The sequence below is a fragment of the Mauremys mutica genome, chromosome 8 (genome assembly GCF_020497125.1).
Source record: "Mauremys mutica isolate MM-2020 ecotype Southern chromosome 8, ASM2049712v1, whole genome shotgun sequence".
Lineage (NCBI taxonomy): Eukaryota > Metazoa > Chordata > Testudines > Geoemydidae > Mauremys > Mauremys mutica.
The window spans coordinates 18,021,848-18,048,585 of record NC_059079.1 but is presented as its reverse complement, the minus strand read 5'-3'; the positions used below and the strand labels follow the sequence as shown (position 1 = coordinate 18,048,585).

General features: G+C 45.2%; 1 protein-coding gene across 3 annotated transcripts in view; it reads left to right on the top strand.

Annotated features, from left to right (window-relative positions):
• The window catches only part of JAK1 (Janus kinase 1), a 101,123-nt gene that overhangs the window by 60,180 nt on the left and 14,205 nt on the right, over positions 1 to 26,738 (top strand). For all 3 annotated transcript variants that reach the window (XM_045026821.1, XM_045026819.1, XM_045026820.1), the window contains 8 exons: positions 4,793 to 5,015; positions 6,946 to 7,109; positions 8,457 to 8,799; positions 17,396 to 17,584; positions 18,523 to 18,680; positions 19,486 to 19,609; positions 23,653 to 23,842; positions 26,119 to 26,225. In XM_045026821.1, coding sequence (XP_044882756.1) covers positions 4,793 to 5,015; positions 6,946 to 7,109; positions 8,457 to 8,799; positions 17,396 to 17,584; positions 18,523 to 18,680; positions 19,486 to 19,609; positions 23,653 to 23,842; positions 26,119 to 26,225 — 1,498 coding nt within the window. The remainder of the gene's footprint in view (positions 1 to 4,792; positions 5,016 to 6,945; positions 7,110 to 8,456; positions 8,800 to 17,395; positions 17,585 to 18,522; positions 18,681 to 19,485; positions 19,610 to 23,652; positions 23,843 to 26,118; positions 26,226 to 26,738) is intronic.

Here is a 26,738-nt window from a genome sequence, read left to right as displayed (position 1 = left end):
ATACAACGCGGTAAAGCAGCGCTCCCGTGGGGGTGGGGCTGCGCGCTCCGGTGGATCAAATATCCACCGGATATATTTATTCAATATCTTCATTAACGATCTGGAGGATGGTGTGGACTGCACCCTTAGCAAGTTTGCAGATGACACTAAACTGGGAGGAGTGGTTGATACGCTGGAGGGTAGGGCTAGGATACAGAGGGACCTAGACAAATTAGAGGATTGGGCCAAAAGAAATATGATGAGGTTCAACAAGGACAAGTGCAGAGTCCTGCACTTAGGACGGAAGAATCCCATGCACTGCTATAGACTAGGGACCGAATGGCTGGGCAGCAGTTCTGCAGAAAAGGACCTAGGGGTTACGGTGGACGAAAAGCTGAATATGAGTCAACAGTGTGCCCTTGTTGCCAAGAAGGCTAATGGCATTTTGGGTTGTATAAGTAGGGACATTTCCAGCAGATCAAGGAATGTGATCATTCCCCTCTACTCAGCACTGGTGAGGCCTCATTTGGAGTACTGTGTCCAGTTTTGGGCCCCACACTACAAGAAGGATGTGGATAAATTGGAGAGAGTCCAGCGGAGGGCAACAAAAATGATTAGGGGGCTGGAGCACATGACTTATGAGGAGAGGCTGAGGGAACTGGGATTGTTTAGTCTACAGAAGAGAAGAATGAGGGGGGATTTGATAGCTGCTTTCAACTACCTGAAAGGGGGTTCCAAAGAGGATGGATCTAGACTGTTCTCAGTGGTAGAAGATGACAGAACAAGGAGTAATGGTCTCAAGTTGCAGAAGGGGAGGTTTAGGTTGGATATTAGGAAAAACTTTTTCACTAGTAGGGTGGTGAAGAACTGGAATGGGTTACCTAGGGAGGTAGTGGAATCTCCTTCCTTAGAGGTTTTTAAGGCCAGGCTTGACAAAGCCCTGGCTGGGATGATTTAGTTGGGTTTGGTCCTGCTTTGAGCAGGGGGTTGGACTAGATGACCTCCTGAGGTCCCTTCCAACCCTGAGATTCTATGATTCTATGAAATCAAGTTCGATATAACGTGGTTTCACCTATAACGTGGTAAGATTTTTTGGCTCCCGAGAACAGCGTTATATTGAGGTAGAGGTGTATCTATGAAACTCAATGGCAAGGTGTGTATCTTTGGCCCATCTAGGGCTGGGCCATATAGAGGATGACCATTTATTGCTGCTATCAGTTATTCCATTAGCTTAAGAGGCAGAGGGCTGTGTGGTGGATCTGTAGGTTCTGACCCTGCTGATGACCCAGGTGGGGGTCAGTATGATGCCATGTTATGGAATTTCTGTTTTCAATTCGCTTTTTAAAAAACTTAGAAAAGGTCACATGCAAACTTACTTAAAGGGACAGGTTGCAAAGTCAGTCCTTTGAAAATACTAGTGTGTGTTATCATTAATGACTGTATCATAATGGATGCACATAAGGAGACTGAATTAAGGTTGAACAGGCATCGTTTAATTCTGGCATTTCCTGAGTTCTGAGTGCTTAGCTTTGCAACTTTAGATTTTTTTTAATATCATTTTTGTGTGTATAATATATATAAAAATATGATGAAAGTACATGGCTCAGTCATTCCAAATGCTTTAGATGTTTAGGTTTCTGTGCCACTGTTGAAAGGTTCTAATTTGGGCTTTTGGTGAGTGAGATATTTTTTTCCATACAATATCAGTCAATCTTCAGAGCATGTACATACCAGCAGCTTACACTTTAGACTATCTCGTTTATACCTGGTTATATTTTAATAGGACTTTTTTACTACAGACTTTTTGAAGAACCCCTTTCCTAAGTCTGCAACATAAGAAACCATAATATTTTATAGCATCCTGGTTAAATGACACACAAGCTGATCAGAAAGAGTTGAATTATTCCAGTACAGTAATTAAATAGAACCTACTGTTTTTTAAAATCATACTTTCTATTTTATTTTCCATGAAAAGAAAGGTACAATATGTTTAAAAAATGAACCTGTTTCTTTTTCCAAGAACAGAGCTGGTTGGAGCTCTTTGTATGAGAGGCAAGTTAGTCCTGTTGTTAAGGCACTTAATTGAGACTCAAGAGTTGTGGGTCCAGTTCGCAGCTTTGCAACAGGCTTCCTGCGTGATCCTGGGCAAATCACTCAATCTCTAAAAAAGGAGATAATAATCGTTGCATTCTCTCACCCTTTGTCTGTCTAGATTGAACTGTCTTTTTTTCTCAGTATACTGTGCCTAGCACAATGGGCCTGATCTTAGTTAGACCTTTTAGACGCTACTGAAATACAAACGTCGTTTTATATGTAAAGGGCCAAATTCTGACCTCCGTTAGAATACCAGTACAGCCCTCCTTACCCACAGTTATTTTCAGGAATCACCAGAAAAATAATGGGGTTATTAACAATGATTAACAGTGTTTTTTAAATAAAAAGTATAGGAAACAAAGTAATTGCCTGCTATTAAGGGATAAGAAAACTGTCTCATGAGCCTTGTGTTCATTAGATGGTTGGGGGGGGGGGGGAGAGGGGGAGAAGAAGAGTCAAACACACAGTATAGAATGTCTCTCTATGTCAAGTTGTCCTTAAATTTGACCAATACTTTATTTGCTTCGTTTTAAGTTATTGAGTATAATGCAGATAATTAAACCATCCTTAATAGAAACACCCATTGAAATGTCAAAGGTCATTATTTTCATTAATCACTAAGGGCCTGATCCTGCTTTGAGCTTCATATATACAGACGTCTGAGCAGAGCTCATTGCAGAATTGGGACCTAATTTCCCCCAATGCCCACTTCATTTGTGATGCCTATAAGAAATGATTCACAGAAGATATTTTTCATCACATACGTTTTAAAAAAAAAATTGTTTTGGTCCACCCTGCTGCTCACAAGCCTCTGCTGAGTAATTGTGTAAGCTTATTGCTGCCCTTCCTTCCCTTTTCTCATTTTTGTTGTTGCCTCCTTTGTTGTCTTAAGTCTGAAATAAGACTAATTGGGCCACATTCTACTTTTTTTTTTGCACTCGAAGGCACTTTGCACATTTTGAACATTGTAAGTTAATAATCCATAATAGGGTAAAGTAATTCCCTTTTGAGTATTTTTGTGAAAAGTTTTAAGATTTGTTCAACGGCCTGATTTACTGAGAATGTGCACTAGCTTTCTCCACCAAAGAAACCTTTAACTTTATTTTAATGTAGTTTTATGCATGTGACCTTCTCTTCAGTACGTGCAGTAGCTATTGTAGTTTTCCATGTTCACTTGACCTTTAAGTACATTAAGATATCTAATCTTACCTCATTTAAACCACAAAATAGCATTCTAAGGTTACTTATCATGCAGGTTTAGACAGACAAATGCTGTTTAAGATTCTAAAGGTTGTCAAAGGTTTGCAGAAGTCCGTGTAACAAACAAGTGGCATTCAGCGTAAGTACTGACTTTCACCCCATTAGAAATTGTCATTTCAGATCTCTGTTAATGTGAGTCATTAGTGAACAGTGTTGAAGTAACAGTTGAATAAGGACTGGATCCGTACATGTTCAACGTTTAACATTCTTACAGAGCACTTTGAAAACTTTGCACTTAGTTAAGTTTGTTTTATTCTTTTAAGTGTAAATATTTAATGAGCAAAGTAAGAATTATGGCAAAGGATGTGTTAATCCAGACCTGGTTTAACTAAGTTTTACTTAACTGAAAAAGTAAATATGGATTTTTAAAATGATTTCAACTTGCATCATTTAAACTGAGATGGTTTTAAAGGAGCTTAAGGTTGGGGTAGAGTAGGGAGGGAAGCATTAAGGCACACAGCTCTCATTCAGTTTCAGTGGTATTTGAATTCTTCACTCTCTTTGGCTTCTTTGAAAATCCCATCCTCATGGTATTATTAGTAACATTCCAGCAGGCTAAGAAGTTTGTTTCAAATATGTTTTGTAAATTGATTGCATCCCTTTAAAACTGGATTATTCAGATTAGTCTCGCCCTTTCAATTCTAGCCTGATTTTTAGTAGCCATATTTTCATAAATGCCAAGAGTTGGAGCTTTAATGGTTGAAACCACCAGAAATGAGAGATTCCAGGATATCGTGTGATATACAACACTGGTTCTACTTCAAGCAAATCTTGAGATAGTGGCAGCTAAAATCATTTTAAAATTGGTGTGTGTTTATATGGTAGGCTGCACAGGGAAGAGACAGGATGGTGACTCAGGCTATTGTGATTTTAATGGCCAGTATTACCTACCAAAGCATAACATGAATGCTATATGCTGTTTGAAAGTGGAAACTATCATAGCTTAATGATATCACTTTTCACTGGTCCCTTAGGGTATGTCTACACTACCTGCTGGATCGGCGGGTAGTGATTGATCTATCGGGGATCGATGTATCGCGTCTAAATGAGACGCGATACATTGATCCTTGAACGTGCTCCCCGTCGACTCCGGAACTCCACCAGGGCAAGAGGCAGAAGCGGAGTCGATGGGGGAGCAGTGGCCGTCGATCCCGCGCCGTGAGGACACGAAGTAAGTCAATCTAAGTCGATCTAAGATGCGTCGACTTCAGCTACGCTATTCTCGTAGCTGAAGTTACGTATCTTAGATCGATCCCCCTCCCTAGACCAGGCCTTAGACTGGAATGCTGTTTTGGCACGGATCCAGTATTTTGGGCCAATGTAATATTTTATTTGAGAATAGAAAAATGAAGGATGTTGACTTATTGCTAGATGTTAATTTTAAAATAGTTCAAAATAGGTATCCAAAATATACCGAGGCTCCCCTCAGTTTTTAAAGTTCGTCACTCTTTTTCTCAAGGTATTATTTTATGAACTGGCATGGGACAAATGAAAATGAGCCATCAGTCTGGAGGCATTCTCCAAAGAAACCAAAGAATTCCTATGAGAAGAAATTACTGTCGGATGGAACTCCTATCCTTGACACATCTCCAAAGAAACAAAAGAATTCCTATGAGAAGAAACAAGTGCCAGATGGAACCCCTATCCTTGATGCAAATTCGCTAGAGTATCTCTTTGCACAGGTAAGACGTTGTATAAAAAAGCGTTAAGCCATTTTTCCTGTGATTGAAATCGTTATATGCTTTATATCCGCTTGCATAAAACTATCCCTTTCTCAGGTTTTAAGGAACAGTCTTCCCATAGAAATTAAAGGTAGAGATCCACCTCATTTATCAGTATATATATCTTATGGTATATTTTCTGGTGCTTTATCCAGTCTGGTTTTAAAAGGTCCAAAAAAATGGAGATTCCACCTCTCTCTTGGAAAGCTGTTCCTCAGTCTAAAAGTACAACCTCTGCTGGCCAACAGATCACATCAGGGTAATTTGGAACAGCCTGCATATCTTACTTCTAAAAAAAAATTGTATGGAGTTAAAACTTTGGCTGAGTCCTGATAACAAAAGCACTCAATCACCAGCTGGCTTTCTTTATTTGTAGTTCCCTTTTCCCTATCTGCTGTCTCTGTTTTGTGTATTTATTTTTAGAGAGTAAGCACTTTGAGGCAGAGATCCTGTTTTCTTACAGTACCTAATACATTGCTGCCAGAAAACAAAAGATAATATTGATAAGAGAAATTGACTATACAAAGGAAACAGGGAAATAGACCATTCATAGAGACTGAATTGGTGGAGTGCTATGAAATGCACAAAGTAAACAAACTGGAAAAAAAATAAGGAACATTTTGTTGCTAACATCTTTATAGTACTCTTAGGTGTTAACTGTAACTATAGTGGCTACAACATTTTCAGACAGAAGTGTGACTTTCAAAGTTGACTGACCCTTTTTAGAAGCAAGATAAGTCTGAAGAGAGCTGCTAGGGTGATAGTGTGTTGCTTAGTTGTGAAACCACAATAAAGAAAAATATAACGTAAGCTACAGCTGAATGAACATTTGAGAAATCACTTTTGAAGGAAACAAGAACTGCATAAAATACATGGAGCAGAGATTTTTTGAAGGGCATCACCCCACAACGTTTTATTCATTAAATGATCATACACATGTCACATTGTATCATAGTCTATGTAACTATTGCTTGAAAACCTTTATAATCAGTTTTTGTTGTTTTTTTTAAATAGCTCTTCATTTGTTCACTGTGGGGGAAAAAAAAGGATGTGCATTAAACTACAGGATAGGTTGTCACCCTAGTGAACATTATTAGACAGTGTTAGAGTGTTAACAAAATTGTACTTTTGGGGACTAACATTTAAAAAAAAAAAAGTGGAGTATAAAAATCCCAACTCCAGTATAAGTCAGAAAAAATATCACTGTTCTGAAGAGTTTACAATCTGATCTTTAAGATGTGATTCAAGGAGTAACAAACAGGGGGATAGGGTGAGAAAGGACAAAGTTAATGAAATAAGATCATGGCTATTCTGCATTGGATAGTAAATATCTTCATGGTGCCACAAAGGTTTATTTTCTTCAGTTATTTTTTTAGGAAACACTGAGGAGTGGAGGGGTCTTTGGAAGGATTTGAGTGGGATGTGTGCACCAGTGTAGGCCCCAGTCTTGCAATGAGATGCACAAGGGATCACCTGTGGCCACAATGAGACTCATTGAAGTCACTGGGGCTCTGCAGGTACACAGGTGTTCCTGCACATGTCACAGTGGAGGACTGGGGCTTTAGTGACCATCTAAGTATGATCTTTCTGTGCTACAAAACTGCCATTGAAAAAAAACAAACAAACCTTTTTTTGTCGGGCATCATTGTTACTGCTTATTCTCAAGAAGAAGATTTTAAAAGACAAGATTTGTAGTGTAAGGGTGGCCTGGATGCATCTTTATTCGTCCAATTTTATATGTCTATGTCCAGCAGAAGGCAGCACTTCCTGTTCTGGAAGGTTCTGCTGCTGCTTGTGTAGGGCTATGATTTTGTCAACCCTGTTGGTATACAGAATATAGACTATTGCAAACATTTTTAAAGCAACTTGTTCTCTTTTGCTTCCCATTAAGGGACAATATGATTTGGTGAAGTGCCTGGCACCCGTTCGAGACCCTAAAAATGATCAGGAGGTTCATGAAATTGAAAATGAATGTCTGGGAATGGCTGTCCTTGCAATCTCTCACTATGCTATCAAAAAAAACATGAAGCTGCCAGAACTTCCGAAGGATATCAGGTTAGTCAGGATAACTCTCACTCAGTACTGTGTATGCTACTGCCCTCTTCTGGATAGAATATTAGACCTACTGAAATGTGTATGGACACCTTGCCCTCTAGTGGCTGATCTGACAGGGGATATAAACCAGTGGTGGGCAACCCGCGACCCCCGGGCTGCTTGCGGCCAAACAGTTGTTTACATTTGTACGGCTTCCCGCAGCTCCCAGTGGCCACGGTTCACGGACAATGGGAGCTGTGGGAAGCGGTGCAGGCCACAGGGACTTGCTGGCCGCTGCTTCCCGCAGCTCCCATTGGCCAGGAACCGCGGCCACTGGGAGCTGTGGGCGGCTGTGCAAATGTAAACAGTTTGGTGGTCTGCCAGTGGATTACCCTGACGGGCCACGTGCAGCCCGCGGGCAAGCAGGTTGCCTACCTCTGATATGAGCCCTGATGTTACTACAGCTAAAAGCAATTCTCTTTTAGCCCTTGTGGTAAGGATATGTAATTAGAAGATGCCCTTGAGTTCTTTTACCTGCTGGTTACAGTGAATTTTATGAAGCCACAGCATAAGTGACAACCATGAAGTCCTGAGTATTGATGGAATCCATATAACTTCAACATGTCAGTTTGTTATAGCAATAGATGATTCAGAAGTAGCAACTTTATTAATTAGTCAGCTGCCAACGGTAAATTGAACACATTCACCTTTTAGTAACATTTTAGTTTCATGTAGTGTAGTCAAATTTGCCTTTCTCACCACTTCATTTTAGTTAAATGGTATATTGTGATTTGTTTGCAATATAATTAAATATATTTATTTGATTATAATTACAATTCTGTTTATGTAGGTGGCTATAATGTTAGTTTATTGCCCAAGTAAATGTCAATTTCTCAAACACTATATCAAAGATTAAGGTCAAAATTCTCAAAAGTGCAAGTTGATATTTAGGCACCTAAATTTGTGGCTTGAGTGGCAGAGGTGGTGAGTACCCACTGTTCCTATTGATTTCGTTTGGTAACTTTGGGCACCAAATTCAGAATTTTTTTGCCTAAAAGTAGTGAAAAAAATAACTGCAGCTTAAATACTTTACTATGTATCTTAATGAAATACTACTGATTTGAGACAGCCCCCTGCATTTATCTGAGGTTTTCAAATGTTTACTTATTGTCTGTATCTGTGTCAGGTAAAAAACTGGGCAATTATATCACATGTTATGAAACTGTTTCTGTGGTATTAGTATTAAATGTACTATGAAACTCTGCATGTGTTTTCAGTAAGTTACTTTTACAGTAAACGAACTGCAGTTTCAGAATAGAAAATTGAGGTAGCAATATGAATATTCCATTGTTGTTGTTTTTTTCTTAGTTACAAACGTTATATTCCTGAAACTTTGAACAAGACCATCAGACAAAGGAATATCTTAACGAGAATTCGGATAAACAATGTTTTCAAGGATTTCCTTAAGGAATTTAATAATAAAACCATTTGCGACAGCAGTGTCTCTCCACATGATCTGAAGGTTAAATACTTATCAACAATGGAGACTTTAACTAAGCATTATGGAGCAGAAATTTTTGAGACTTCATCATTGCAGATTTTAACAGAGAATGAAAAACATGGATTTAATTTTGGAGACAATGGGATCATGCCACAGTATGAAGTGATGGTGACGGGAAACAATGGAATACAGTGGAGGCGCAAACCAAATGTGAGTGTCCATTCACAGACAAAAAGACTGAGGTTATTTGGGGGTGGAAGAGAATAGTCTGCAAAAAACTTGAATCTATTTTGGAAAATTAGTTAATTGAGAAGTTTCAACTTCAGACTCTTTGGTTTGTTTAATAATGTTCTTGACATTCCTTTTAAATGGTTAGCAGAACTCAGTAGCCCTTTGCAAGTGGGAAACGTACTGGCTTTTGCCTCTAGAAAAGCTTCACTGTAACCTTGGTTAGATCATAAGTGAAATAAGTGCAGCGGTCACAAAAACGTTTTTCTGTATTGTAAAACCTCCTTGTGGTTTGATCAATTCGTAGTTTTTGGACAAGATGAGATTACTAATTTGGGAAGGAAGGGCGTGGTAGGTCAGTGGCGGAATTGCATTAGGAAACTGGCAGAAAGCCTGCTTTTGGTCAGCACTAGTTCTTTGCTTTTGTGAGTGCTAGAAGTCACAATGAAAATTAATACCTGTACCAAATCAGCCAAACCAGATATTGCTCAGTCGGATTTCAAAAGTGGGATTTGTGCTAATATTCTGTACCCATCCAAGCAATGAAAGGGTGTGCGTACAAATGAATAAAACAATAAATTGTGTTTCTGAAATCAGCTGTATTTAAAATGCTGCTCTCAATATCAACATTCATAAATAAGGCCACAAAGGAGGACAAAGGACTATGTCAAACTGCCTTGTAGGTTTGCATTTTGGACCCTTTCCTCTGGGTTTGGAAAGTGCTTGGCACATTCTGGGAACTACAACCTTAATAATAATAATAATAAATGAAAAAGTTATATGGAATATAACTAAGTGGGAAGATGCATATGCAGGAGTGCAGAGACGGGGAATATACTTCTTTGACTTGGCAAGTTAACCATGAAAAACCTTTATCTAATTACTAGTTAGAGATCCTCCTTGTGGCATAATAAATATGGTGTATTAGTAATGACCTCTCAAAAGATTGTTTTATAGTGTTATCTGTATGTGTGTATGCTATACACAGAAAATAGATATCAGTGGAGAGTTCATGCATCGAGAGGAGAATGTGGGTAATGAGTTTTGAACTGAGTTTTTGTAATACTTGTTCTTCTTCGAGTGATTGCTCCTATGCATTCCATTTAGGTGTGCGCGCCGCGCGTGCACAGCTTCTCCGGAACATTTTTACCCTAGCAACTCCGGCGGGCCGGCTGGCGCCCCCTGGAGTGGCGCCGCCATGGCGCTGGTTATATACCCCAGCCGGCCCGTCCGCTCCTCAGTTCCTTCTTCCCGCCCGTGACGGCCAGTAGGAACAGTGGAGTGCTCCCTTACCTCCACAGCCCTAGCGTTCTCCATAGTTATAGTGTACATAGTTGTTAGTAGTTAGTTAAGTTAATTGTTGTAGTTGTATATATAGTTGTATAGTGTAGTTTAGTAGGGAATTAGAGGGGTTAGCCCTCTTCTTCCGCTTCCGGTGCGGGCTTATGCCCGGGGCACCGGGATTCAAGCCCTGCGCGGCTTGCCAGCGGCCCATGCCGGTGAGTGACCCGCACGACTCCTGCCTCCGCTGCCTCGGGGAGTCGCACAGGGCTGACAAGTGCCCGATCTGCGTGGCCTTCAAACCCCGAACGAGGAAGGAGCGGGACTCTCGCCTGAAACAGCTGCTGATGGAGGCTTCGCTCCAGCCTCCAGCGCCAACTCCACCGGCGCCGAAGCCTGCCTCGGCGAGCAGCGCACCGGCAGCACCGAGCTGCTCCGGTGCCGAGGCACCTCGACACCCGGCACCGAAGTCCCGGCACCGCTCCCTCTCCCCGGGGAGGAAGCAGAAAGTGCCGAAGACGGCCTCTGCAAAGCAGCAGCAGAAACCGTTAGCCCAGCCGCCTCCGACAAAAACGGTTCAGGCTGAGGCAGTGCACAGGCAGTGCACCGTGCCGTTGACTCCGGCGCCGCAAGGGCCGTCGAGTCCGGCACCCCCCAGCTCCCCGGTACCCACCGAGGAGGAGCTGCGGATCCCGTCCACGCCTGAGGCGTTTGCGACGGCGAGAGAGCTGATCGAGCTCGCGGCGGCGCCAAGCCACCAGCCCCTGGCACCGCCGGTGCGGGCACTCAAGTCAATGGGAAAACCGCTTCTGATGCGACCTCCTTCCCCGGATGAGCGAGACGGTCGGGGCTCCAGGATTCGGTCTCGATCCCGGTCCCACTCTCGGAGACGGTCGCCGCCGCACCGGGCCCGTTCCGTAATACGGTCAACGTCGCGACGCCGCTCCCCGTCTCGGCACCGGTCAGAGTCCCGGCACCGCTCTCAATCGCGGTACCGGTCACACTCCCGGCGACGCTCCCGGTCCCGGTCACCGAGTCACCGGCACCGCAACAGGTCCGGTTCCAGGCAACGCTTTCGGCACCGAGACTCCCGGAGCCGCTCACGCCGCCGCCGCCCGCACTCACGATCAAGCTCCCGGCACCGCCGGTCGAGCTCCCGGCACCGCCGGTCGACCTCCGGGCGCCGTCGGTCGAGCTCCCGGTACCGCACCACGCACAGGTCCCGCTCTCCGATTCGGTCACACGACAACCGGCACCGACCTTCGGCACCGGCAAGACACTTGACGCCGGCATCGGTCGTCCGCTCGGGGACCGCCACAGCTCCTCCCTGGCCTTCGCGTGAACCCTCCATTGCTTCCCCTGAGGGCAGTGCGGTGGACTTCAGGGCAGAGTCTCTGCCATGGGACCATGGACCCCAGCAGTGGGGATTTTGGGTACCCTGGGCCCAACACGAGCAAGGGCCCCCCCTTCCACCGAGACAGGCGGGTACGGCGCGTTCGGTGCCGGAGGCCACTATCAGCAGGCCCCCCCCCGTCTCCAACGGGACAGACCACCTCCCCTCAAGGCCCGCCGTTGGGGCAAGAGGCACTGGCGGCTGATCGCCCAGGGGCAGAGCAGATACCTGAAGAGGTACTGCCAGGCCAATCCTCGTCCTCCTCACCTGACGAGGCGGTGGCGGGGGCATCACCATCGGAACCCCCGCCTATTGACCTGAAAGCGCATCAGGACCTTCTCCGACGGGTAGCGAAGGCCATTAACCTGCCCATTGAGGAGGTCCAAGAGGTCGATGACCCAGTCACCGATGTCGTGGGAGCAGAGGTCCCCGTGAGAGTTGCACTGCCATTTATCCGTACAATCCAGCGGAATAATGCTACCATCTGGCAGTCGCCTTCCTCCGTCCCCCCCACGGCGCGAGGAGTGGAGAGGAAATATTCCGTTCCGCCCAAGGGGTACGAATACCTGTATGTGCACCCAACCCCGGACTCTTTGGTTGTCCAGTCCGTGAACGACCGGGAAAGGCACGGACAGCCGGCCACTGCGCCAAAATCCAAGGAGTCGCGGCGCATGGACCTCTTGGGGCGCAAAATCTATTCAGCGGGAGGCCTTCAGCTCCGCATTGTGAACCAAATGGCCCTCCTTTCCCGGTACACTTTCAACATCTTGGGGTGCCTGGGTAAATTTGCAGAGCTGACCCCGCAGGACTCCCGCCGGGAATTCTCGGCGCTCCTGGACGAGGGCAAGACAGCCTCCCGGACCTTAATTCGAGCGGCCGTGGACTCCGCGGACTCGGGAGCCAGAACTATGGCTTCCGGGATAACCATGCGGCGTATTGCATGGCTGCAATCCTCCACCTTGCCGCCGGAGGTGCAATACACCCTCCAGGACCTCCCCTTTGAGACACTGGGTCTCTTCTCAGAAAAGACAGACACGAGAATTCAGACCCTGAAGGATGGGAGGGTTGCTATTCGTACTTTGGGCATGCACACGCCGGCCACCCAGAGACGGCCTTTCCGACAGCAGCCCTACCGGCCTTTCGCCCAGGCCAGGTCTAGGCCATTTAACAATCGCCGGACGGCCCCCTACCGCCGCATGCCGTCGGGGGGTAGGCGTAACCAGAACCAAGGCCCCTCCAAGGCCCCTCCAGGCCCGAAACCGGCCTTTTGATGGGACGCCCGAGGACGGCCCACCACTCTCCCCCCAGGATCCATCCCTCTTATTTTCAAATCGCCTTTCCCGCTTCCTCCAGGCGTGGTGCTCCATAACATCCGACAGCTGGGTCCTCAACACCGTCCAGCACGGCTACCGCCTGCAGTTTGTTTCGCCCCCTCCCTCCCACCCACCTTCCCCGTCCCTCTTCAGGGACCCCTCTCACGAGCAAGTCCTCTTACAGGAGGTCGAGACTCTGTTGAGCATGGGTGCTATCGAGGAGGTGCCTCGCAGCAGGCGGGGCAGGGGATTCTATTCCAGATACTTTCTCATCCCCAAGGCGAAAGGAGGCCTTCGTCCCATCTTAGACCTCCGGGAGCTCAACAGACACCTGTGCAAGCTCAAGTTTCGTATGGTGACCTTGGGGACCATTATTCCTTCCTTGGATCCGGGAGACTGGTTTGCCGCCCTCGACATGAAGGATGCATACTTTCATGTGGCAATTTACCCCCCCCACAGACGCTACCTGCGCTTCGTGGTCAACGAAGCTCACTACCAGTTTGCGGTACTACCCTTCGGCCTCTCCACCGCACCGAGAGTGTTCACCAAGTGTATGGCGGTCGTGGCCGCAGCCCTCCGCCGTCGTCGAATTCATGTGTACCCGTATCTCGACGACTGGCTGATTCGCGGTCGCTCCCAAGAGCTGGTAGCGGCTCAGGTGACCGAGATACTGCATCTGTTCCGGTCTCTAGGCCTGCTTATCAACACCGAAAAGTCCAGCTTAGTTCCAGCACAAAGGGTGGAGTTCATAGGAGCGGTCCTTGACTCCAATTTGGCCAGAGCCTGCCTACCTTGTCCTTGGCACGAGACGATGGTCTCGTTCATACGGACACTGCAGGCCTTCCCTACAACAACGGTGCGATCCTGCCTGCGCCTCCTGGGTCACATGGCAGCGTGCACGTTTGTGACCGCGCACGCACGGCTGCGACTTCGCCCGTTCCAAATGTGGCTGGCATCGGTGTACCGCCCCCATCGCGACCCCATAGACATGGTGGTGACGGTTGCAAAGCCCACTCTCCAGACGCTCACCTGGTGGCTGGATCCAGAGATTGTCTGCGCAGGGGTCCCGTTCCGCCCTCCTCGCCCGTCGATCACCCTGACCACAGATGCCTCGGCGCTTGGATGGGGGGCTCACATAGGAGACCTGCACACCCAGTGTCTCTGGTCAGCCCAGGAGCTCTCCCTCCACATCAACGTCCGGGAGCTGAGAGCGATCCGTTTGGCGTGTCTCGCCTTTCGGACCCACCGCCAGGACCGCTGTGTAGCGGTGTACACGGACAACACCACAACAATGTTCTATGTCAACAAGCAGGGCGGAGCCCGATCCTCCCCGCTTTGCAAGGAGGCGATGCTCCTATGGGATCTTTGTGTGACCCACTCGATTCGCCTCGAAGCGTTTTTTCTGCCAGGGGTGCAGAACACGTTAGCCGACCATCTGAGCAGGTCCTTCGCCTCCCACGAGTGGTCCCTTCGCCCAGATGTGGCTTACACAATCTTCCAGAGGTGGGGGTTTCCCCAGATAGACCTCTTTGCCTCCCGGGCCAACAGGAAATGCCACAGGTTCTGCTCCTACCAGGGTCAAGCTCCGGGCTCCCTCTCGGATGCGTTCCTCCTGCCATGGACGGATCCCCTCCTCTACGCGTTCCCCCCGTTTCCGCTCGTCCACCGAGTGTTACTCAAGCTTCGGAGGGACAGGGCCCGCGTAATACTCGTCGCTCCGGCCTGGCCGAGACAGCACTGGTACACCCTGCTGCTCGAGCTGTCGGTTCAGGATCCCATTCCCCTGCCGCTGTGGCCGGACCTCATCACTCAGGACCTCGGCAGGCTTTGTCACCCGAACCTGCAGTCGCTGCATCTTACAGCTTGGTTCCTGAGTGGTTGACCGACGCAGAAAGGGGTTGTTCGTTGCCGGTACAACAAGTACTGCTCGAAAGCAGGAAGCCTTCGACGCGCTCTACCTACCTCACAAAGTGGAAACGCTTCGCACTCTGGTGCGACCAACGAGGTCTTAACCCATTCTTGGCCCCCATCCAGACCATCCTCGACTACCTCTGGTACCTGAAAGGTCAAGGTCTCGCGATCTCTTCCCTAAAGGTGCACCTGGCGGCTGTGTCAGCCTTTCGGCCCGCCATAGGAGGTCGGTCCGTCTTCTCTAACCCAATGGTTGCCCGCTTCCTTAAAGGGCTAGACCGTCTATACCCGCTGGTACGTCATCCTACTCCAACTTGGGATCTGAACCTGGTTCTCGCTCAGATGATGAGACCACCCTTCGAGCCCCTGGCCACGTGCTCTCTGCTTCATCTCACCTGGAAGACGGCCTTCCTCGTGGCAATTACATCCGCCAGACGAGTCTCGGAACTCCGCGCCCTGACGGCAGGTCCCCCGTATACTGTCTTCCATGGGGACAAGGTGCAACTTCGACCGCACCCGGCCTTCCTCCCCAAGGTGGTGTCGGCCTTCCATCTCAACCAAGAGATTTTCCTCCCGGTCTTCTTTCCGAAGCCGCACGCCTCACCTCGCGAGCAGCAGCTCCACACCCTGGACGTCCGCAGGGCCCTCGCTTTTTACATCGACCGGACGAAGCCCTTCCGGCGTTCGACCCAGCTCTTTGTGGCGATCGCCGACCGCATGAAAGGCGAGCCGGTCTCCTCGCAGCGGATTTCATCCTGGGTGACGTCATGCATACGGACATGCTATGAGCTTGCTCGCGTCCCCCCGTGCCGACTCACCGCACACTCGACGAGGGCGCACGCCTCGTCGGCCGCCTTCCTGGCCCATGTCCCCATCCAGGACATCTGTAGAGCGGCCACCTGGTCTTCTGTCCACACCTTCGCTTCCCACTACGCGTTGGTGCAACAATCTAGAGACGATGCAGCCTTCGACTCCGCAGTCTTACACTCCGCCACGTCTCACTCCGACCCCACCGCCTAGGTAAGGCTTGGGAATCACCTAAATGGAATGCATAGGAGCAATCACTCGAAGAAGAAAAGACGGTTACTCACCGTAGTAACTGTTGTTCTTCGAGATGTGTTGCTCCTATCCATTCCAGACCCGCCCTCCTTCCCCACTGTCGGAGTAGCCGGCAAGAAAGAACTGAGGAGCGGACGGGCCGGCTGGGGTATATAACCAGCGCCATGGCGGCGCCACTCCAGGGGGCGCCAGCCGGCCCGCCGGAGTTGCTAGGGTAAAAATGTTCCAGAGAAGCCGTGCACGCGCGGCGCGCACACCTAAATGGAATGGATAGGAGCAACACATCTCGAAGAACAACAGTTACTACGGTGAGTAACCGTCTTTTAATTAGTTTGCAGACATTAACTAACCTTTATTACCCTTAAGTATTATGTAGATAGCATTATCTCTTTTTTACTGACTGAGAAAGAGAGAAGTTAACTGACATGTTGGCAAAACCAGGCTTAGAATTTGTGACACTTCTTCTGGCGCCCAGAGCTGTGAATCACCTTGTTACTACATGCTTCCAGAGCAAGGGAGTCTGGCTGGATATTTAAGTCCCTAACACAACCAGCCTGTCAGCCACTGAAGTACTCTCCTCTGGGCTACACAGCACTGTCTTTGCCTTGCAGGTTGACAACAGAAGGACCCCAGCCCCTGAGTCCTTTCAAAGTGTCCCCCTGTAGTATCCAGCCCCTAGTCACCAGATACCCACGGAAATCCCAGATCCCCTGTTCTCAAAGGAACAGTGTACCTCTGTTTATCAGTTTTATCTTAGATCACTGCCCCTGTGTTATACACAGCACATGAGTGCCATTATAAAACAAAAGGAAGTTTATTTAAGGAAAAATAGAGAGTCAAATAAAAACCAGTGTCAGAGATGGGAATGAATGATTAGCCTCTAGAAAACATGTTATGATTTTATTTTATATGTAAACTAACAGGTTTAACCTCCTGTCTAAAGAAGCATATCTCACCCAAAGTTCTCGCCAGCATTTTCAATCAAACAGCTTACTTCCTCCTGTTACTTTTCTCTCTGAAGCTCACACAGGCCTATATTAGCATTCGGTTCAGATGTGTGAGAGGAGACCATTGTGAACGATACAATACTGAATTTACATGTAAACAGCCAGCTAGACAAACATTTCTTGTCTGACAGAAAATCTATTTTTCACCTTTGCTGATGGCCAGTCCCTTGAGACAGACCTTAAGAACATAATTTCCAGCGTAAATACATAACTCCTTGCATAGCATCTTTACATACATTTCACAGCGATGTTGATGCCCAGAGTGTCTCAAGATTTTATTAGAGACTTCATATGATACCCTATGGTGAACTCTGATGTGAATACCAGACTTGGGATTCCTGTACCCTTATGTGCTCCATACACCCTCTTCCAGTTGGAATCAAGAGGTTCCTCAGTCACAGAATGTATGAATTACTTGCTCTTGATCCTGTTTCACTAAATAGTCTTTTAGAGAATGAATGTCTTTATAAAATACACATTAAAGACATGAGTGACCTGTTAATTCTGAGGGCAATGATTTGAAAAATCCACCCAAGATTAATTTTAGCATCAAAATGTATCTTCAGTGCTTAAAAAAATATTTATCTGGTACTTTCATTCCAAAATGTTTGCAGGTTGTACAGCCTGAGAGAGAGAAACATAATAAACTAAAGAGGAAAAAATCAGACAGCAAAAACAAGAAGGATGAAGAAAAAAACAAAATCCGAGAGGAATGGAACAATTTTTCATATTTTCCTGAAATCACACTCCTTGTCATAAAGGAGTCCACGATCAATATTAACAAGCAGAACCACGAAAAGATGGTAAGAGCTTAGGTGCGGTAAGCTCTTTCCCAGCAGAAGGGCGAGCTAATGACAGAATTGCTGAACAAAAGTGGTGCCATTAATACCATCACTCCTGTTATTTATCTAATGGGTACCAAACATTGTAATGTCAACAATTTGTGTTTTTTAAAAAAACAAATGCTCTGTTTGAAGGTACAAATTGATAAACATCTTTCTTCCCCAAAGCTATGCAGCTGTGTACATGTCACTATCCATACCACCACACTTCTTGTTATTCCCATCCAAGCCCTCCCAATATGTGGTAAACAACTCCACCACACTTCATAGTTAGTTGTCTGTGACCTCCCTGGATGCACCTTGGCAAGATAAAAGCAGTGTGGAGGAAAGAGAGAAACAGTAGTGAGCATGGAGGGAGAGGAGACCAAGAGAAAGATCAGGTGGAGAAGAGGCAGGAGAAGAGCATCAGTGAACACAGGAATATTGACATTCCTCAAAGAGAGTACCCTGACCTTTTCCTCCTGCTGAGGATTGTTTTGGATGCCAGAATTTAGAAATGAACTATCAAAATACGTGTGGCTCCAAATCCAGTGTGGGCCTCCTGCATGCTCCTGAGAAGTCCTTTTGAATCAGAGGGACTCACATGGGTGGCAGACTCTGCACTCATGGGATCTCGTGGTTAGGGTGTGTGTGTAGCCCACCATTCAGTGAAACCATCTGCTCACCCATGCTAACTTGTCAAAAAGATATCTGAGGCTATATAATGGTCACAGTTGCCCTCCGAAATATTTCCTTGTGCCGTAGGTACTTGGATAACATTTTGCCCTCCCCTTTGAAAAATCCTGGGGAAAACAGTAGCATACATAAATTCCCAGATTCTAACTCTTTCCTTCCCTCCTTTTATTAATTTTTTAACTGAACTGCAATAATTCTTGACTAAAATATCTTCTTTATTCTAGGAATTAAAACTTTCTTCACACGAGGAGGCCTTGTCATTTGCATCTTTAGTAGATGGATACTTCAGACTTACTGCAGACGCCCACCTCTATCTCTGCACTGATGTAGCTCCACCTTTGATAGTGCACAACATAAAAAATGGCTGCCATGGGCCCATTTGGTTAGTTTAAATGCTTTTGTCTTGATTTTTTTAAAGACATTTATCCCTCCCCTAGAGCTATAGTTCAGGGTAGTGCTAACTGAGGACATTTAGGAGGGTTCTTGTCTAGCAGGGATTTGCTAGCAAAGGACTGTAGGGTGACTTAATTGATGATGATCAAGACTGCTGAAAACCAGCATTTATTTTTACAGTTCCAAACTGTTTCCCAGATATTTGCATGTTCAGTTTGAGACAATTTGTTAAAATGTTGCTAAGATGAGAGAGAAGGAGAACAGCATCTGGTGTAGGTCATTTGAAACTCTAGGGTAAGATTTTCAGAAGCACTTACTGCTGGCCTAATTCTTCTGTTATTGAAGTGAACAATAAAATGGCAATACTCCCAGCAACTTCAAGTGGAGCAGAGTAAGGCCACTGCTGAGCACTTATAATAATCACACTCACAATGTCTTTATCTTCTGTATTGTGCTATTCTGCATTTCACTTGTAATAGGCTACAACTACATATGAAAACATAATGGCAACTTCTTTCTGCAGACAGGCGTAGTTCTTCAAAATTTGAAGGTGCAACAAACAGAAAACAAAGCTATTGCATGCATACAATTCTGGAAGCTTGTTAACAAATTAAGGTGTGTATACATGCACACAGTATAAAGTATGTTTTAATAGTGTAAGTGCTAGTATAGTGCAGTTGCTCATTCTTGTTCTAAAAGACAGTGTAGCTTTCAAGAGGACATTTGATTAAAATAGCTTTGGAATGTAACTGCTCATTTGCCCATTATACTCATTCTTGTATTAACTGTTTCAGCACAGAGTATGCCATCAACAAATTGAGACAAGAAGGGAATGAGGAGGGGATGTATGTGCTGAGGTGGAGCTGTACAGACTTCAATCACATCCTCATGACAGTGACGTGTTCTGAAATCTCACAGGTATGTTGGGACACATCACTAAATGAAGTTACCAGCATCACATACAATGTTGGAGTCAGGTAAAGACTATAAACTCCTCATGATCCATATACGTGTAATTCAGTAGCTTAGTGCATGTGATCCTGTCTGACTAACAAGTGGCCCCAATAGCCACAACAGCCTACTTACTCACAGGGTAAATCTCCATGAGTACCTGTGGTATCTCTGTCATACTGGTTCAGTTAATGCAGAATTCCCACTAGAACTCCATGCAGGAGGGTGTGTGAGTGACAGATCCAAAATGATGCTTTTGTTGGATTAAATATATGCTCAAAGATCTGCAGAAGGAAGAGTGACTGTCAGAGTTCCTCACTCTATTCAAAATGTTTCTTTAGGTGGTTTTCTGGACAAGTGATAGAGACATTAGATGAGGGTTGTTTTCCTGGATCTGTATATGAGGCGTTGGACAAGGGATCACAGAGGAAGTTAATAACATACAGTATTTTGGAAAAAGTGACAGAATGATAAACTGGATAGAGAATTTGTTGTAGACAAATGTTGGGAAGTCAGGCAGTCACTTATTAAGTGGATCCTTCAAGGGTCATTGTTGGGCTCATTTCTTTAACATTTATGAATTATCTGGAGAGAGAAACAGAACTTGGAAGATAGAGTTTGGCCCCAAGCTATGCATGTACAACTCCCACTGACTTCGGTGGTAGTTGTGTGTATGGATCTGAAAGCAGAATTGGTCCAGAGTTATTAAAATTAACTACAGAAAGGAATGGTACTATATTTAGGAGCTGATGGTGCTCCGATGCTGCAGTGATTAGGACCATGTAAGTAAGTGGCTGGATGGACCACTTAAAAGAACCAAACAAGGAGGTACTTTCCAAAATCACTCAAGAATTTGAGCCATCTAGGGAATTGGAAGGAAAATGGCAATTGGAATTCCACAATATAAAATAACTAAGTGTGGTACATATGGGGGATTGAATGGGGCAAGCAAATATACATACAGTGCCTTCTTCTGTAGGGATTATCTTCAGATAGGAGTAAGGAAGGCTGCAGCAGAGGGCACACCCATAGGTAACAGAAATAGCAAAAACTAATGGGGTGTAGGAGAGGTAAGAACATCAGTGAGTAACACTTGAAAGTAGGACTGCAGGATGTAATAGCTGCAAGGAAGGTAAAATTATGTAAAATTCCTACAACAGTTTTACATTCCACAACAAACACTTTGTCCAAACCATGGGTATAAGGATGGCTCCCAAATGTGCCAACCTCTTCACGAGCTACCTTGACGAAGAATTTCTGGGCACATGCACCAGGAAATCAGTTATATACCTGAGATACATTGAGGATATCTTCATCCTCTGGACAGACAACCTAAACTCCCTCAGATTTCCACCATAACTTCAACAATCACCACCCATCCATTAAACCCTCTCTAGAACACTCCCACACTAGCAGCACCTTCCTGGACACCACGATCAGCTTCACGAATAGAAACCTACAGACAACTATATACAAGAAACCCACGGATCACCACACCTACTTTCACAGGTCCAGTAACCACCCAAGAACCAAGAAATCTGTTCTCTTCAGCCAGACATTCAGATATCTCGGAATGTGCTCTGAGGAGAAAGTCTGGAATATACACTTTAACACACTTAAAACTACCTTCACCAAACAAGGACACCAGAGAAATAGATCCCATCATGGATACTCCAAATACACTGAGAGAACCTTCTTCAATACAAAAATAAAACCCTCTTCAACCAAACACCCCTAGTCATCATCTACCATCTCTCACTGAAACCCATACAGGGTATCATCAAACAATTACAACCCATACTCAGTGGGGATCACATCCTGAAAGAAATCTTTCCTGACCCCTGTCTTCTGGCCTTCAAACAACCCACTAACATATCCAAGCTCATTTTCAGAAGCAAGGTCCCCACAGACCAGGACACACCAACTCAAAGCAGCACTAGACTTTACCAGAACAACAGCTGCAAAACCTGTAGATGTATGTCTAGTGCTACAATGATGAACACTCCTCAAAACACACCTTTCAAGATCCATGAGTCCTACATGTGCCAATCACAACATGTGGTGTTCCTCATTCAGTGCACTAAATGCCCCAATAACAACTACGTGAGTGAACCAGACAATAACTACGCTCTTAAATGAACTCATAGAAAAATGATAAAAGACAAAAACACCGTATCACCTGTGGGTGAACACATTTTACAAAGCGATCACTCTATATCTGACCTCTCTGTCCTCATTCTTAAATGAAACCTGTGCAACACCTTCAAAAAATGAACCTCGGAGCTTAAAAATTCATAACATGCTAGACACTAAAAATCATGGACTGAACACTGGATTTATGCTTATTACAACTGTCTATAATCCCCTACCATTTTCCACCCCACCCCCCTTGGCTTTCCTGGACCTGAAGAAGAGCTCTGTGTAAGCTTGAAAGCTTGTCTCTCTCACCAACGGAAAAGATAAATAGATTACCTCACCCACCTTGTCTCTCTTATATCCTGGGACCAACATGGCTATGACACTACATACAGCATTTGTAGATCAACACATTTTACAGAAGTGGGTGATCATTATTTCCCTTGTACAGATGGGAAAATTGAGGCACTATGTGAAGTTTGTCTTGGAAAACTAGGACTGTGAGAACCTTACTGCAAATACCTTATGTACAAATACTATAGAGCAAACGTGGGCAAACTACGGCCCGCGGGACCGTCTTGCCAGGTTCTTGAGCTCCCGGCAAGGGAGCCTAGTCCACAGCCCCTCCCCTGCTGGCCCTCCTCCGCCGCAGCCACACCGCCGCACGGGCCACACTCTGGCCCGCCGCTCCTGCTGGGCAGCGTTGGGAGCACTGCTGGCTCTGGGCGAGTGTCGCGGCTGCGAGCTCCTGCTAAGGGGGTGGGGCTCCTGATGGGCAGTCAGGGAGGAGGGGGTGGTTGGATGGGGCGGAGGTTCTGGGGGGGCAGTCAGGGGATGGGGAACAGGGAGGGTTGGGAGTCCTGGGGGGGCCTGGTATGTGGATAGGGGTCGGGAGGGCAGTCAGGGGACAGGGAGCAGAGGGGGTTGGATAAAAGGGTGGGGCAGGGGATCCCGGGAAGGGGTGGTCAGGGGACGAGGAGCAGAGGGTGGTTGGATAGGGGATGGGAGTCCCGTGGGGGGCTGTCAGCGGGTGTGGATAGGGGTCGGGGCAGTCAGGGCACAGGGAGCAGGGGGGTTGGATGGGGGTGAGGGTCCTGGGATGGGACGGTCAGGGGACAAGGAGCAGTGGGGGATTGAATGGGTTGGAGGTTCTGAGGGGGGCAGTCAGGGGGTGGGAAGTGGGAGGGGATGGATAGGGGCGGGGGCCAGGCTGTTTAGGGAGCCACAGCCTTCCCGATCCGACCCTCCATACAGTTGCACAACCCTAATGTGGCCCTCGGGCCAAAAAGTTTGCCCACTCCTGCTATAGAGACTTGAAGAAGAATCATACCCAGAGACCTAGTATGTAGCAGTTCAGGCTAAAAGATAAGGGGATAGAATTTCAAAGCCACGGGTGGTAGGTGCCTACATTTGAAAGTGTACTCCAAGGGTATGGACTGCAACTGGAGAACGTATTCAGGTTTGAGATCTAAAAGGGCTTTTTCACTCAACATCTGGAACAGTCTATCCTGCATTGTAGTAAGTCAAGCCATCATTTGTGGATTTAAAGGATTTATGGATTTATTTTAGGAAAGATTTATATTTTGAGACATAAGTCCAAATTCTGCAGCCCTTAATTGACACTATTAAGAATTTTACTCCATTAAGGACTGGAGAAATTGGCCCCATTAAAATTTTAGTATATGCCACTTTAAAAGCAGGGGCTTTCAGTTGGCATGGATAGATTTATGGTGCTAAATTGGTTCCTGGTTTAATTTCACTGGCTTCTTTGGACTCTTATCAGGGATGAATTTGGCCCCAGATGTGCTTGTCAGCTCCTATGTCCTATTGTTTCATTTTTCTGATTAACATTTTGCTTTTTTTCCCTAAAATAGCAAAGGTTAAATGAATCAATCCAGTATAAGAACTTCCAGATCGAGGTGACAAAAGGCGGTTGCTTCCTTCATGGCTCAAATAAGTTTTTCCCATCTTTAAAAGAACTGATGGATCACTTGAAGGGACAGACCCTTAGAACGGACAACATAAGCTTTACACTGAAGAGATGCTGCCAGCCAAAACCAAAAGGTAGCGACTCTTTCTTCAGACTTTGTTCTGGAGAAGCTGAATGCATTTCTTACCACAGAAGGACTTTGCATTTTGTTCTGTGTTTTTAATTTTTGACAGATTTAAAAACAAATTTTAAAGTGTCCTACCTATTTCAGGGGATAAAAGCCCTTTTTAATAAAAAAGAATATGTACTTCATCGTACTGCAAGTACGATGAACAAATTATTTTTTGAGAACTGTGTGATCTCAGCACAGGATGCTTAAGGGCTGTTGCTAATTGCTAGCATAATTTGTGCACAGTTTTAAAAGTAAGTAGCACATTGCCTTCAGCATGTAAATAACCAGCCCTGTAATATCAACAGTAGATGACTAGTTTTAATATAGCTCTTAGAGGTTTTAAAAAAAAAGAAAAATCTCACAACTGACTCATTATGAATCATGTGTTTAAATACCAATTAATGTTGTAAAATGTAAGCTGTAATCATTTAGGAGCTTCCCCTGCTGCCACAAAAGACACGTATGCCAAGCAAGGGTGCTGCTATCCACTGTGTTCTTTGTTCTACCAAAGGAAGCGTGCAGGGCGGAATGTCATGTTACGACCTTTTGTTTAAATATCACTTGCTCTTGAGATCAAGTGTTATAATAATAATTAAAGAGAGAGAAACAAAGGGGTTGATCCTGAAGCCATTACTTAGGTAGAACACACTTTGAAGTCATTGGGAATTTTGTCTGAGCAAGGACTTCAGACTTTGCTTTAAAATTGGTTATGGGAGTAGAACAGAGCTTTGTGCAGTGTTGTTGTGAATTTCATTAAAGTCACTTTATAAAAAAATGTACAAATTACTTGTAGCTGAATTTTATGAAAGAGGAAGGACGTGGTGTGGTCCTGTTGATCAGATAATGGTTTCCTGTTAGAATAAGGGGAATAACAGAGATAAAGTAGCTACCTTTTTAGTTTGTGAAAAGTTTAGAGAAGTATAATTTGTACATATGAAAGGCATGTAGCACTGCTTATGTAACAACATTGACAGTGCTTCAGAAACTAAAGTAATAATAATTGTCTGGAGCACTGAGAGATTAAAGGAATTACATTTTAAACAGCCTAAATTCTTGAGATTTTTTTTTGCAGTTGTAGTAATTATATTATTATAGGAGGGTAAACTTGTATCTCCTGCTTACCCAAGACTCCCACTGACTTCATCAGAGTTGCAGCTGTTTACGTGAGTGTAAATTTGTCTTTTGACCTTGATGGGAACTCTTGTTGCCAATAAGGCAAGATCCCAAAGGTTCAGTGTTCTGTCTCTCCCCTTCCTGTTTGCCTTTTTAAAAATAATAATAAAAAAAAAACCACCTTAGGTTTGTAAAGAAATTTTGGTGTGAAATGAAAATAATGTTTCAGTCTTAGGTCTGTATAAAGTATTGTAAGAATGCAGAGTCATAATCTGACCTTGAGAGACATGTTCTGCTCCCTGTAATGGCAATGAGAAAGGGTGCATATGCATCTGAAGCCCATATGGTGTTTTGTACTTGTATACCTTTAACTAACTGCTGCTGTAGAGCGCAAGAAGACCAAATATGTACGTACATCAGATTGTAGATTTTCTCTGTACAGATACACAAGGGAAGGGTGAGTGTGCACTGAGCCTTTATTCTGAGCTCCCCACCCACTTCCAGGGCAAAGTGACAGTTTTTGCACTCTGGGCACTGGGACTGCTAGCACTCCCTGAAGTGCAAGCCATTCTGATCGGAGAGGAGAAGGGCTTTCTCACCATCTCCATACAGGCCAGCTGATCTGGCTGCCCTCAGAATGGAGTGCAGGTTATACCCACTTAATGGGTGGCCCAGAGGGCATGCAGGGAGCACTAGGAAACACTGCGTACGTTGCTTTCCAGAGCTCTGCTTGAAGCACTGTGGAGTTGCAATAACCCCAATGCAGGCCAGTGCTTAACAGGCACATTTGTGTCCTGTATATTTTTCAGTGCAGTGAGTACTGGCAATTTTTGTGGTGCTGTACAAAGCAACACTAGCTAAGGTTATGATGGGGAGATTAAAAAATGGGCGTTTTTTGTTGGATTCTCTTCCAAGTGATAGTTAGATGCTAGGAGAAGTTACCTGACCAGATAATCACATTTTAAGATTTTTCCCTAAAACTATCTGGGAATATTAGCTTGCAGTTGGCATATGGAAGATAAAACTCCATTATTGGAGGAACTATTAGAAGTAAGGAATTGCTAATTTAAGATTAAAAAATAAACTACAGCAAAGTGTTTTCTCTCTTTCCTGTCCATCTTCCAGAAATCTCCAACTTGTTAGTGGCAACAAAGAAAGGCCAGGAATGGCATCCGGTTTGCCCTCTAGGTCAACTGAGTTTCCATCGAATCCTCAAAGAAGAAGTTATGCAGGTAAGTAGCTGCTGAATATCAATTTGCTTTGCTGATCCTTTCAGTTGCCCCATATAACCAAACAAGAATAAAAAGCCTTCATGCCTAGGGAAATAACATGAAATCTCAACAGTGAAAGGGTCTCCCCTCCCCCCAAAGAGACTTTTAAAAAATTATTATTGGTTTAAAAGAGCTGTTAAGCCACCCAACGTGAACTCAAGCATTTTAGCAATGATGGGTTATAGGCACTTGCATAGCAGGAAGGAAATACCCTGTGTACATGTTTTTTCATCAGGAAGAAAAAACACATTTCCCAGACTGGTTTTGGGAATCTTAATTTTATCTCCCATACACCCTAACCCACTCTGTTTCGTAAAGATCTTATATTTTTAAAGGCTTGATTCAGTAGAGAAACATGGTACCCAAGACTTGAGATCTTTCCCAGTAGGAAACAAGAGGAACATCTAAGTGGTTTAGGAGCTTAAGTCCCATTTTCAGAAGTGACTTAGGGATTTAGGCGCATACGTCTGTCTG